This window comes from Onychostruthus taczanowskii, unplaced genomic scaffold (assembly GCF_017590055.1).
Source record: "Onychostruthus taczanowskii isolate IOZ18803 unplaced genomic scaffold, ASM1759005v1 scaffold27, whole genome shotgun sequence".
NCBI lineage: Eukaryota > Metazoa > Chordata > Aves > Passeriformes > Passeridae > Onychostruthus > Onychostruthus taczanowskii.
The window spans coordinates 5,551,453-5,566,117 of record NW_024500017.1 but is presented as its reverse complement, the minus strand read 5'-3'; the positions used below and the strand labels follow the sequence as shown (position 1 = coordinate 5,566,117).

At 42.6% G+C, this 14,665-nt stretch overlaps 1 protein-coding gene across 1 annotated transcript in view; it reads right to left on the bottom strand.

The window, feature by feature from the left end:
• Positions 1-10,350: 10,350 nt before the first annotated feature.
• FER1L6 (fer-1 like family member 6) overlaps positions 10,351-14,665 on the bottom strand; it is a 66,194-nt gene continuing 61,879 nt past the window's right edge. Inside the window, exon 41 of the mRNA XM_041407571.1 lies at positions 10,351-10,821. Coding sequence (XP_041263505.1) covers positions 10,635-10,821 — 187 coding nt within the window. The 3' untranslated portion in view covers positions 10,351-10,634. The remainder of the gene's footprint in view (positions 10,822-14,665) is intronic.

Here is a 14,665-nt window from a genome sequence, read left to right as displayed (position 1 = left end):
GAATAACAGCAATGCCTGAATTCCTGACAGGAATGCAGGGAATATCTGCATCAGAACAGCTGTGAAAATATGACAATGATATCACCATTTAAAGAGAAATAAACAGATATCTGATACTGTCCAAAAGAGATTGATGGAAAAGTGCTGTGATGATAGCAGGATAATGGTATTTTTCCTTGGGGAAATAGACAGGTGAGACAATTCCTACTTTCTTTGTGTTATCTCAGATGTGTCATGCCCAAACATTGGCTGAGATGAGGCAGCATAGCCCGTGTGGGGAGAGAGAGATACCTGCTGGGGCACTTCTGCTGGGCCTGGGGAATGATCTCACAGGATCAAAACACAGAAAAGAAATTGTGTAGGAGGATAAACACAAGTGTGTTTAGGAGTGCCTTGCACAAAACTTTTCATTCCCTTGGACAAGGGAGGCATGTGCCAAGAGCAGACAATGAGAGAAGGGTGCTGGAGCTGGAAGCTGTCCCCTAGCTGCTGGAGAGGGGCTTCTGTCTGGGAGCTGGCCTGGGGAAAACTGCCCAGTGAGCTGCCTTTGAAGCTCTGCAGGAGGCACAGCCTCACTTGTCCTGGCTGGCAGGTCCCAGTGGTACTGCCTGTGCACATCCCCAACTACCCTGATGCACAGGCTTCTCACTTTCCCAAGACTTTTCACAAGGCAAGGCACGGGTGGGAACATGACAGGTTTAGTTCAGCCAAACCACATTAAGGTAGCTGCACTTCCAGTAGGGGAAAAGATTACAGAAGGGAAAGGCAGAAGAAATTAACCAAAACTCAGTTAAATGAACCCAACCTCAGATCCTATCTGTGCAGAAACCTTTCTCCCTGATAGGTACTGAGATGCCCTGAGGCTCAGAGCAGAAAGGACTTCAGGCATTGACACTCCTCTTCCTGAGTGATGCTATTCAGTGTTGAACCCTAAAGGGGTTTGAACTCTGAGGTCTTAGCCCTGACCAAACACCTTCTGTCCCTGCTGTGGTGGCTGTGGCTGAACCCCTCTTGCTGTTTTTATGTGTGATGGACCCCCTTTCCAGCTGCATTTGAATTCTGCTTTCTGGTTCTTGCCTGTGGCAGGAAGGCAGCATTGGTGGCTCAGACTCTTGTTATATTGGACCATCTGCTCTAACAAAACACAGGCTCCAAAATACAGTCTTGGAGAGATAATGTGCAAATATATCAGGAGTTCTCTTGTCCTCCTAGGCAGCCTCTCACTTCTAGAGTCTTCTTAGGCTGAGGCTTTCCTTTTGAATTCCTGACTCACACTTTGTAAGGTGAATTTATTGTACCAACACCATGGGATACCCCGGCCCTGCTGAGCTTTATCTCTACAGGGTCTGAGAGCTGCATCACTAATGCAGAGGCTGGAGTTGTCCAAAGTGCTCATTCCCACACCTGCCCACACACCTCTCACAGAGGACCTGCTGGGAAGTCAATATCTATTTATTTATTGTGTTGTGGGGTACAGAGGAAGCAGCTGAAAGGTTTTTCCTTGGCCATTACAAGAGACCAAGCTTTTTCCTTGATTTGAGTAACTATGCCTTCAAAGAGTTTGAGGCACACTTTCTGAGTGCCTCAAACTCTTTGAAGGGTTTTACCACTTCCCTGACTGTGACAGTGTGCTTCCCTCTCCTCCTTTTCCTTCTTATGCAATAGCCACTGCTGGTTGTTATGAAGGCCACGTCTGGCTTAGAGAGAACAACAAACTAATTAAGGGCTATAAATCTTGTTCAAAAGCCAAGGACTAGTTGAGCATGTGCCAACCTAAAATAGAGCAGGTGTGTAAATATGACTAAGTCAATCACCCTAGCCCATAAACAGCAGGCAGCCCAGGATCCATTGGATTCTCCTGCAGGGCAGCAGCTGCATGGCACCATCTCCCCTTGTGCAGGGATGCCTCTCAAGGTTACACCTCGAGGCTGACAGATGCCTGCATGCTAAACTTTGAAATCACACCTAAGGGACATAAAGAATTTATGATGCCATATAACTCTGTAGATATAAATGGTTGACTGAATCTAGGATCTGCACCTACATCCCTATCTCATAACCACAGAGGTTTGATTGGTAGGGTATTGAAACAGCTTGTTCTGGGTCAGTGCTGCTGCACAATCTGAATTCAGGAGCTCTCTCTCCACTGGCACTCTGAGTTACTCTGCTGTGTACTGTTTGTTCGTACTTCCAGCACTGAAATGCTCTTGACTAAGAGAGTTCAATTCTGCAGCCACTGACTGCTAAAATGCTTTGTGACATCTCCTGCCCCATCTCAGTATGTCCCATAAGGTGTTGTTTGCAGCCAGAGCTCACATCCAGGCTTGGATAAGCACCTGCAGATCTCCTGGTGAGGTCCTTGCATCAGGTGCTGCAGGAGGGGTGGTGCGGTGAGCACAGGCAGCTGACTGTGCTGCTCTGCTCTGCTCCAGTGCTGCCCCACCTCACCTGTGCTAAAGGGACATCTCATGGGAGCCCTGCCCTCATGTCCCCAGAGTGATGCCTCTCCATGCCACCCACTGTTTCAGATCTGAGGGCCTGATGGGAGAAACTGATCTCCAGGGCTGCAGTCACTCTGCAGGAGTTTAAAGAAGGTGGTTTTTTTTTTTTTCTTTTTTTTTAGGGGGTTTTTTTTTTTTTTTTTTTTTTTTTTTTTTTTTTTTTTCCCAGCCCTCATGTTGAGTCCTGCACTACAAAAGTCTGGAAATGTGGAATACTGGAGCTACTTATAGCTTTTTTATGGCAGAGCATTTGATCACAGTGGCTCTCTCTTTTCTGTGTGTTCTGTTTCCTCCAACATATAAAACTGTGAGAAGAACATATATTTGATGAGAACCAACAGAGGATTTTTTCCAAAGCCTTCAGCAGCAAAGTCACTTACTCTCATTCTGCTGACTGAAATCTAGCAGTCTCAAGCCTCACACACACCAGGAACACACCAGGAACATTCCCACTGTGTTCAGCAAGAGCAGTACTGCTTTTCTGTGTGATGCTTTGGCACAGAGTCATTTTGGTTTAATGTTTAAGCTGTGCCAGGGATGATTGACCACACAAGCCATATTGTCTGTTAATTAGTTAATTGAGCATGAATGCTGTGGCATCCCAGAGTTTCAGTGGCTCATTTCTGATAGTGGGTCTCATTTTCAGGGCTTTGCAAGGTGTGAGCAGGATGCATTGCAGCTGCACACAGTTCAGCAGATGCCTTGCAAATCACACATGCCCCACTTGGTTTGCTTCCTTTTCAGTGAAGTATGTTAAGTAAAACCAGCTCACAGGGTTCTTGAATAAAAGACCTTATTGCCCTGTGATAACAGGTACTTCGATGGATTAAAAAAAGGAGATCACAGTCATGCACATTCACATATCAAGAGCCTGATAAAAGCTCTGAGTTATTCTAATTATAAGCAGTGCAATCAAAGAGCTGTCCCATATGAAGTACTTGCCAGCTGCCCCAGGTTAAAAGAACATTTTTTGTTGACAAATTTGCCTTGCTCTCTCAATAGCACTGAAAGAAACCCATCCAATACTGCCTGCTTTTCTAATACAGGGATCATAACTTATTTAGTTCAGTTACAGGGGAAACTGCCAGTGGTTTTGAATCAACTATAGCCTTTGAAAACCCTGCAAAATATACTGAACTGCCTACAGACCCATTGAGCTGTGACAAGACCAGGTCCTGTGGGATTGAGCTGGTGCTGTCAGACACTGACCCTGATCAGCTGAGGAGCCCTGGCATCATCAGAGCCCATCCTCAACCATACATCCCACAGGACAGCCTGCTCCAGATGATCAGCCTGCTCCTGTTGGGATCAAGCTGCTCTGAAACCTGGAGGTAGCAGGATCAGCTGTGAAATTTGGAGCTGGTTCCTCCTTTGTTCTTCTGCTGCAGATTGGAGCTGGGTTCCATGTCTGGGTCTGATTTGTGCTGCCAAACCTGCTCATAAAATGCATTTTCTGAAACTAAACTTCACTTTTCCCCAAGCAGGCAAGTTTCCCAGTCCCAAGGACTGCAGAGATGTGAACTACCTGATTTTACATTTTAATTTACAGCCAATACCTGAAGAAAGTCAATAACAGGCTCAGTGATTAACATGCTGTGGGTACTTGGCCTCACAGGAAGCAATGATGAGCACAGATAAACCAAGTGTGTGTCTGCTTTTCATTGCTTGTGCAGGAAGAGCTTGTTCCATCAGTATTTAAAATGAAAGAAGAGCTCAAGAGGCTGGTTTCTTCCAAAGAGGGAATGACTTATCTGCTCTTGCAAGAGTGGGAACAGGTGGCACAGGGGAGAAGAAACAGGAGTTTTAGAAGGTCACTTGGCAGTGGTGAGTGTTTAATTTTAGTAGTGAGTGAGAGCTGATTTGGAAACCTTGTCTTGTGATCAGGGACTGAGGAAAAACTCTGTGCCCTTGAAGGATGCAGAGGAGAGGTCTGAAGGCCAGGAGTCACCCAAAGGTAATTAACAGGTAGGATTCATATCACAGCCCCATTGGATGGGTTCAATTAACAAAGCAAGGTGTGATCAGCAGGGCTTGTTAAATATTGCAGCCATTACAAGTCCAGACTCAGACAGAGAACTGATATTTCTCTCACAAGGTGTCAGTTCCCCCAACCTGTTTGGGAGTCCTCAGGATGCTCATGGGGACTCATGAGGAACTTCCTTGCAAGGTAGCAAAATGAATGGGAGTAAATTCAAAGGCAAACCTATCAAATTTTTTGTGAAGATAATGAAATGTAAGTGATTGCAGGAACCAGGGTTTAGTTTTGTGTGCAGCAAGATCATTTTCTTCCCATGAATAAATTAGCATATCTGAATAAAAACCAAGCGGAACAACCTTTCAGGCATTTATCAGACCTCTTTTATTCTGTGCCTAATAAAGGTTTTGTGTGTGGCATAAGCAATGGACTACCTGGGTCTGACACAGACTGAGATGCCACAGGGAATTAAATCAGCACCCCAGTGACCACAGGGGCAGGAGATCCGTAGGTGCAACTTCCCTCTTGGCTCCAATGGGAAGGCCACCTTGGAAAACCTAACATCTGCTAGGAAATAATTTACCCTACAAAACAATGAAAGGCTTTGGCAAGGGGGAGTTCAGCTACACAAGATATCTCACTCTGGAGTGTGTTTATGATACAGGCCCCCAAAGACTGATGGAAGAACTCAGCTGCTGCTGGGTGGGCAGATGACTGTGATGGCTCACAGTCCAGACAGAGACACTAAAACCAAGTTCTCATCAGTCTCTGCTTCCCTTTCCATAAATCCAGCTGACTTCTCAAACTACTAAATGGAAATGGAACCACTGAAGATGATCTATAAAATTTCAGCTCCCAAACTAGAATATGGTGTGGGAAAGTGAGGTTTTTTGGAGAAAAAGATGCTTTGGCTCTTGACCTGAGGGTCTGTAGGGGCTTTACAGTTACTTAATTTTAGAGAACTGTAATAGGATTTGAACTACAAATATAGTTCTTCCCAAACTTTCACTTTTTATCTGCCTGCACAATCTTTGGTTTTACAAACTAAAAAGGCCCTGGCCAGAACCTGTGGAGACAGTAGAAAGCATTAATCCTTTCCATCTTTCCCCATCACAGATGTTATAAAAAAAGAAACAAATACACTGACAAAACATCCCAGCTTTGCTTTCCAGGCTGAAAGATCTTTCCTGTCCAAAACTCCAACAACTATTTTTACAGCACATGTGTTGGCTCCACACTGCAAAGGTGTGTGATGGGCATGTCCTTCAAGGGCACATCTGTCACCAGTGGTAGATGTTGAGCCAGGACCACACAGACAGCACTGGTTATTCAATTCTCTTAAGATTCTGTCATGGCACTGGGAGGGAGAATCAGAATGCCTGGCTTTGAAACCCATCCTCCATACTGTCACATTTTAAATACCAGTCCATGAGTGCTCCTCACAAATAACTACTGGTGCTCCTTGTGCCAAGAACAGGAAGACCTGGCCATGGTACATCAAAATCCAGTTTCCAGAGCCATGTGCAAATCCACTTTATGGTCATAGATGCTGATGGAATATCTGTGTGAGCTGCATACCATCAGCATTCAGTCAAAGCAGAGCCTGGGTCATGCAAATAATTTCCAAATAAAGATAACAAAGGAGAAGAAATGCACTGAGCAGAACAAATCCTCCTAAAATGTTGCTCTTATTATCACTCTTTTCTTAATATATTGAATTTTCTGTACTGTCTTCACCCCAGTTGTGTTCCACACACTAAAACAGCCTTTGAAGCTGCTGTGGTGTAGCAGTTTTGCACAAGTTGTGTGCATCCATCTGCGTGGTGGGTACCAGCCCCAGAGAGCCGTCGGTGGAAGGCAAAGCTGCTCTCTTGGGTGAAACTATTCAAACACCAAGAGCCAAGAGCATATTGACAGTGTTAAGAGGCTTTTGGAAAGTGTTTTGTTAAGTGCTTTGTGGAGATTTTATGGCCATGGCTAATTAAAAGTTCATCATAAGCACTAAATGCAGCCAACATTTATTTGCTGCGTGGTCATATTGACAGGCCAGTGCTTTGTCAGTATATTAGAACTGTGTGCTGGTTTCTGGAGAGGATTAGCTATTGCTTATCTGTCAGGGAAAAGAAACATCATTAACAAATAAGTAAACAAATAAATCCTTTCTTGGCTCTTATGTTGTATGAGCCTTTGCATTTGGCTCTTTTCCTAATATTTTTCTAAAATCTGGCATTAAGCAGCAGTGCAAAGCTAAACAGCATGTGCCAGCATGCTTTGGGCACAACAAACCTGTCTGGATTTCCTTGTGCCTGAAATATGTTCCTTGTCCCAGCAGGAGCTTGCAGCTGTAAGCACTGCTCATGGGTGCAAGATGCCTTGATCCAGGATGAAGGGTGGAGAGGCAGAGCTTCTGAAGGAGGCTGCAGGACCAGCTGTAGCCACTTAGGCTGGAGGTAGAAAAGTGAGTGAAGGATGCCTCTGAGATGTGGTGTCCCAGGGTAGCTGACTGCTCTGGTTCAGGGATTGAGGATACAGAGACCCTCAATGGATGAGAACTTCAGAGAATGACAAAGAATTAAAGGAAAAGGAATCCACTGGAAGAGGATGATGGCAGTACAGCTATGCTGTTTGACCATCCCACCTAGAAGTGTAGACATCTGACAGGTTTCTGGTCTGTATTTGTTATATCATTTTGTATATATCTTACAGTTTTTCCCAATCTCCAATGATTCTCAATTTTGCCCACTAGTGGATAGCATATTTCTGTATGTGCCTGTCTTAAAAGACATTTGGGAAAGAAATCTTACAGTACCTGTTGAAATCACCTACAGGTCTGCTGTGTTTTCAGTATCTGAATGGTGAGGGAAATGCAGGCTGCACATGACATGTAAATGCGAGATGGTTTCCCTCCCCTGTGTCCGTCTCCCCTCCACTCCAGCTTCGGAGGCAGCAGCTGCCTGCAGTGCGCTTGCAGCTTTCCAGCTGCTCCCTGGCAGGAGCCAGCTGCTTGGAAAAGAGCTCCAACCACCCACCCCTGCAGCAAAGGAGGAGGCACTGCTGGGAGCAGTGCTCTCTTGTGCTGGTGGGTCAAGCACAGCCCTCTTGAGGACCTGCTCTATGAAAAAGGTCTGAGCTCTGATGGGCAGGTCGCTCTGGAAGGACAGGGTGTTGGAATTAGCCAGGAAATTAACTGTCATTGTCACCACAGAGAGTTCAGCCAGGGCCACTCTCCAGTCAGAGGCAGGGAAGGAGCATCCATAAACCTTTCTGGCTTGTTCCTAATGAAGGAGGCCTCTGTTCTTGATGTGGAGTCCTGGAGCCACAGCAGAGGCATCCAGGAAGCAGACACAGATTTCTGCTAATCAGTGTAGCTCTGATTAGTCTTCATAGCTGCTTACAGAAGTGCTTGAAACTCTTCCAGAGGCTGTCTGGAAGAGTTTTATAAATTATCCTTTCTCCATAGAAAATACATGAACATTTATTTGTTTGCTATTGAGACAGATTAATTAGAAAATGGAAAGAAGAGGTGACTGTCATATTCCAAATGTCTGGGAGGCTGTAACCAGATCTTGGGTTAACCTCTTCCTCAGTCACAAATAGCTGATAAAAAAGTATAAATTAGTCTGGAAGTAGACAGTGCTCTGTACTTTGGAGCTGATGGCAAGCAGGATTTTCATCCAAGATGATAAAAATCCCTTTGAAGCTGGCAGCTGGCACACAGAGCAATGAGGAGCTCTGCCTGGCAACCAAAAACCTTTCTGTCACTAAAATATGAAGGAAGCAAATTCTTATATCACCTTGTCAAGGGCTTTCTTTCTTCCTAATATAAAAGTCATTTTAACATAGTCATTAGTCACTGTGAGACCAATCTGCTGGGTCCAGTGCAGTCTGCAGACTGGGAGCAAGGTGCAGAACATTCTGCAAAAATCAGGACAGAGCAGGCCACGGTCCATGGCAGCAAGAACAAACAAGCAGAGTAAGGACAGATGAACACAACAGCTGCCATGCAGCATCAGGACCTCTGACCTGACACAATGGAAATTTCAGATTCATTGCCTTTTTGGCTATCACAACATACTCCAGTCATTAATAATTGCCTCTCATCTTTTGCACCAGAACAGTTTTATTTACTCTTACTGGAGCTTTTAAATTGCATTTCCAAAATTCATTGTATGATGAAATATATTAGTAGAAACAACATTTTGTTTTCTGTTTCATATAGGTTCAGCTGCAAAACAGCACAAAATTGAAAAACATGGCTTCAGAGGAATATGTCACACATGGTGTGTGAGCAGAGACTGCACCAGACAATGGCCTGGTGCAGAGGGATATGAGATGAAGAGGGACTCAAGGGTGCTCAGCACCTTTTCACATCATTGTCTTGCTACATTCAGCTGGGGCAGATTTAACCATGTAATTGTGTTTTAATTACTTGGTTCAAATAATAGCTTCTAAAGGAAAATAGAACAGAAAAACTCACCCACTGCAGTCCTTTGCCACATGTCTAGTTGCAATATACTCATTCACATTGAGTGAGTGAGTAACTAAATCATCTGAATAATTTAGTTATATTTATTATATATTTAGAAGATGAAATTTAGAAGGAAGGTGGAGTCACAATCTGCTGGATGGAGTAGGGATGGGATACTTTCAGCTTGCCTTTAGCCATCTGCCTCTGTCATCAATGAGATGGGGAAGAGGCACTTCCAGAGTAAGTTGTCCCATCCAAAATCCTCTAAAATGCTTTTCAAAGGTGAGATGTCTTGTCTGTGGAAGTTTCACTGATGTCCATTTTCCAGACTAATGCAATTACCGGTGTTTTAGGCCAGGGAACAGAGGCTCCTTGCTCAGCCTTAGCAGGCCAGGTACAAGCAGTACCAAACAAGCTTCCCGTCTAAGTGGCTTCTGAGAATTATCAAGCTGCCTGCTTTTCTATTCCTGCACCCTGAGCTTGGCAGAATTATCAGCATTTATAGGATCTCTTTGTGCTGCCTTTTGATACTTTGAAATGTGCAAAGGGTGCTCACACTTTGTGTGAGGGGTGCATGGCGGAAAGCTTTTTCACAAAGGTTGTCTTTAGGACAGGTCTAACTGTGGGCGACACTGGAGGAGATTTGGATGGCTATTTCAAATTCATAACCACTCATCTGAAGGCCAAGTGGAATCACTGAGTTATCAAGCCTTGCCTTGAGCAAGGCTCAAGGTGGCAACATTTTATGTGTTCTTAAGCAGGATGAGGATTTTCACACTGACAACAGTGTAAGGTTTTATTCCTTGTTTTCTTTAATACTCCATGGTTTGTTCTCTTCTGCAGTCCATCTCTTTTCCATTGCTCTTTGCCTTTGCTTTTCAAGCAGCAGGATTTTCCCTGTTCCCTGTCCTCTACAAGGATCATTTGTTACCACAGTGCCTGTGGATGAGTCTTCATCTTCCTGATGCCTCTTCTCCAGAGATCACCAGCACATTCAATTTGCACCTGGAAAAAGTTCTTTCAGTCTCTCCTACTACATCCCTGTCACTGGCACTTAGCTCATTCATGAGTGTGTGAGATGTTTTTGTAGAGCACAGCATTTTTACTGAGAGGTGCAGGATAAATTCTACACGACACCAAATGAGAAAATTTAACCCTAGAGTTCTTTTAATAACACCTTTAAGCTAAAAATAATCCTGCCATTATAAGGTTATTGAAAAAAAAAGTCAAAAGATTTAATTGCAAAACTATGCAAAGACTGTATTATACATTTATCTTTGTGTAAAGATTTTGACCTTCACATTTAATCATACATTTGTAATAATAAACATTTGACTGAGAAATTAATTTCTGCATAGCACTGAAGAATTTATTCTTAAATTCAATTTTAGGTGCATAACAAGACTTTCAATAATAATGTCAATAAAGCTGCAGTAGTAATGACGTACATCATTAATACACCCCATTAATGTACATTAATGTACATGAATTATAATGTACCTTGAGGATGGGTCTGAATGAGCATTCAAAGAAGACATTCCAATATTCTGAGAGCTCCAGTTTCTGATGTGAATAGTTACCTTTATTTTTACAAGGAATGAGATGTGTTTACTGTTAATTAATACTTTTTTTCCTGACTTATTTTTAGCAGAAGTTTCCTTATTTGACTGGCTACAATGAGAGCCATGGTCTACCCGTTTCCTGTAACTATCCTTTCACTAATTGCACCTGGCAGTGTGTAGATAAAGAGAACCAGGAAGATAACAAGAATAAGCAGAATTATGCCAATGATGATGTACTTCTTGTAATTCCTCCAGATCAGGTGATACAAACACTTGAAAGGGTTTACAAACCAAGAGAAGGAGGTGTCTGGTCGGCTAAAGGGGAAGAAAGAAAAAGAAAACCTTTTGTTAAGGCAGATTCATCTCTTTCCAAAATTATCCCACTGCAAAATATATATTTGAGATTAAAAAGGACCTTTAGCTCCTTGGAACACACTACAGGGATTAGAGGGAATGTCCACCCATGCTCACAAGCTGTTGGGTCACTTTTCTTCCACCCATTCCCGAACCAAGGTCCACACACAACTTGTAATGAAATTCCAGGTCACATGTCATAAATACTTCAATTTATGTAATGATGTAGGGTTCAAAATTGAAAACAAGATCATGATAAACCCTAAAGAAGAAATGCAGGCATCATAGACTTGGGTACAAAAGTTTTCTAGTAATTTCAAGGAATTTAGCATCACAGAAGTGGTAATGAGCCACTACAAAAAGCAGTGACAGTCATAGTGCCATAATAATCAGAGCCAGCTCAGGCTGGGTATGTGGCCCAAAATGGTGTATTATCAGAAGGAAATTTAACACAGGCCTCGCAAAAACAGGTAATGATGAAATGAAATCCTGATGGTTTGCCTGTGTACAAGAAGAGCCACCTTCTTCCAGTGGAGAATATCTGCATCCCACAATCCAAGCTTTTTCCAAATGTTGCCCCATGTTGTGTTCTCCTCCATACCCAGAAGTTTCTTCCCGCTGTACAATAAAGCTGACTGCACACAGAGAGGAAAACAATGTTCTATTCAGGGAAAAATTTGGCCTGGTCTCTCCTCTGCCATGACACCTGGACTGGGAGGGCACTGTGTTGCTGCTCCTGCAGCCCTACCCAAGGCAGCACCTCCCAGCTTTTTCAGTGGGATGACCTGATGAATGCAGTGGTGTTGGGCAGCATTAACACCTGCAAAACCTGGGCATGTTGTCTTTCTTATCCAATGTTACTGTAATTGTGCAGATGGTGCAGCAATAAGGAGAATGAAATGAACTGAGGTCACAAAAAGCTGTGGCCGTGTCTCACTCCAGAAAGGTATTCCAGGAGTTAAGCAATGTCTTAATTATCTGGTGAACTCAGCATTAATCCAGTGGAAGTGAATGCCAATGTGACAGAAAGTCTGTGAATGTAAAAGGCCAACTGAATATCTTTTTATGAAAGACTGGGCTTTTTATTGAGGTGGAAATTATTCAGAAACAAATTATCAAATTAGCCCTCCAGGTTAAAAGGAATTATAAAAAAAACTGGACACCCTGAAGATTAAAACTACTTGAGTAACAAGACCCTTATTCTGCCTGAGTACTTTTCCAACTGCTTGAGTACTTTTCATAACATTTAAAGGCTGGGGAAAAAAAAAAAAAAAAAAGCCAGACTCTTGCGTATTTAATTTGTTACCTTTGCAACGTAGTCGATAGAACTCATTACCAGTTATAGCAGTGTATTTATTGTAATAGACTGCATCTGGAAAGGCATCATGCCTTGATCAGCAGAACTGAAGAGATGAATAACTTCATAGTGCTTTGGCCAGCAGGAAATTACACTCATTGAACCTTATTCTTTGTTTGTATGTTTCTCTCTCTAGTTTACAGACCTTTAATCTTTGTACACCTTTGCTCTGACTCATCATAGAGTCTGCTAGTGTCTATAGGTCCTAGAAAATAATTTTTTGGTTTAAAATTATTTTTCTTATTAATTAAAAAGAATAATTTTACAAAAAAGTCTGAAAATTTCTCTGCTTCTCTGGGTGTTCTTACATGATGAGCAAAAAAAAAAAAAAAAAAAATACAGTGAATGTACAGTACTGGCATAGAGATCTGGAGGTCCTGAAAAAAGAGGTCCTTGAGATCCACTCCTTCCTGAAGAGAACTCACTTGATGGGTAGAATCAATTATTTTTTATCTCCCAGCTGACTGTGGCTACTCTTCATTTATGAACCACGTATTGTATGATATGGGGGCACTGAGCTGGTAAACTTTAAATTAAACTTTAATGAAACTGAGGCATGCTATCTCTTCAACTGTTAGTTTATTTTCTTTCCAGTGAGTGAGTGTCTAGCTAAAATAATTTTTACTATTCAAATGCTGATATTGCTTTAGTAACCTTAGGATTTATTCTGCCTAACTTTAAAGCCTGGGTGCTCAGCCTGGTCCTTCATGGGCTGTCTGCATGGGGAGAGGAAGGACCTTTAGGAGGCCAGGTCATCTCTTTCCCCAGCTCATATCTCAGGATATATGTGCTAAGGAAATGGGGCGACTCCTCCACCTGTACCACGAGCAGCTACAAAAGGAGCCTGAATGTTTTGCTTCTGAGATGGGTACGACAAATGACATTATCCCCACCCTAGTTTTGATTTAATTGAGGCATACATCTCAGTTATGTTGAGCTATATGTTGGCTGTGTATTCACACCACAAAAACCACTGATTACTCAGTGCTAGATCTGGAGGAAGGCTCTGGTTTTGTGGCTTCTGGGTCAAAACACTCCCAGGCTGTGCAGCAGAGAAGAGGCCACCAGGCTGGTGACAACTTTTTGGCCCGGCAGCACATTTGCAGATAAAATGCCCTTGAGCTGAAAACACAGGGAGCCCTAAGCAGCCGTGGGTGCATGGGCTGGGTCTCAAAAAATGAGAGGAAAATAAGACAGTGCCTTGTGCATCCTGTTGACAACCTTCTGGACATGTAATCCTTCTATTCCACTTAAAACTCCCTATGCTGATTGATTTCCACCACATGTATTTCAGAGCTATCCCAGTCCTCTCTCTTCTGAAAGAGGTGCTTTAGTTTCTACTACTGGGAATCTTTCAAGCAGACACCCGTCAGGCAAAGCTCATCCTGCCTTTGGGTGAAGGTGTTGGGTGAAGTGATGGATTAAAGTCTTTCCAAGGCTGGTTTTAAACAATGGTCTGATACCTCTGATCTGATAATTACTTTATGCTGCTTCCTCCTTTCTCATGTTTATCCTGAGATGTATCTCAAACCAACAAAATTAAACAGAATGTGTAATCATTACCATTATGAGTAACAATTGAATTTTAGAAGCTTTGGTAGCAGGAAATATAACATCAATTTCTCACACTAATTTTTTATCCAGCTCATAAAAAAACTGCTCAAGTGTTTTAGTAGAACAAAGCACTTGAGCCAAAATAGATTAAAAGTACTATTTTCCTGAATGCAAAAAACTCAGCTGATACTTTTAAAATGTGACAAATACTGAAAGATAAATTACTCCTTCTAGATCATTTGTTAAAACATTCCCAATGTCCTCATTAAAAAGTCTTATGATGAAAGATAAGAATCTTCACTATGTGAGTACAAAGAACAATAAAATTAGAGACGGAAGTTACATCCTTCACGTGTCTAAAGAAGGACAATGATGCTGGTGAAAGGTCTGAGCACGAGTCTTGTGAGGAGCAGCTGAGGGAACTGCAGTTGTTCATCCTGGAGAAAAGAAGGCTTCAGAGGAGACCTTACTGCTCTTTACACCACCTGAAAGGAGGCTGTAGCCAGGTGGGAATTGGTCTCTTCTTCCAAGTAACAAATGACAGGATGAGAGGAAATAACATCAAGTTGTTTCAAGGAGGGTTTAGATTGTGTATTGGTGAAAAATTTACTGACCAAAAGGGCTGTGAAGCATTGGAACAGGCTTCCCAGGGCAGTGGGGGAGTCACCACTCCTGGAGGTATTTAAAAGATGTGGAGATGTCATGCTTAGAAACATGAGTTAACAATGGACTTGGAAGTGCTGGATTAATGGCTGGACTCAATGATTTTAAAGATAATTTCCAACTTAAATTATTCTATTATTACTATAATAAATATAATCCAGCTGATCTTTATAGGTAACCAAACTGAGATGTTGACTGGGTGTGTAAGCTATGATGATTTAAGATGTTATC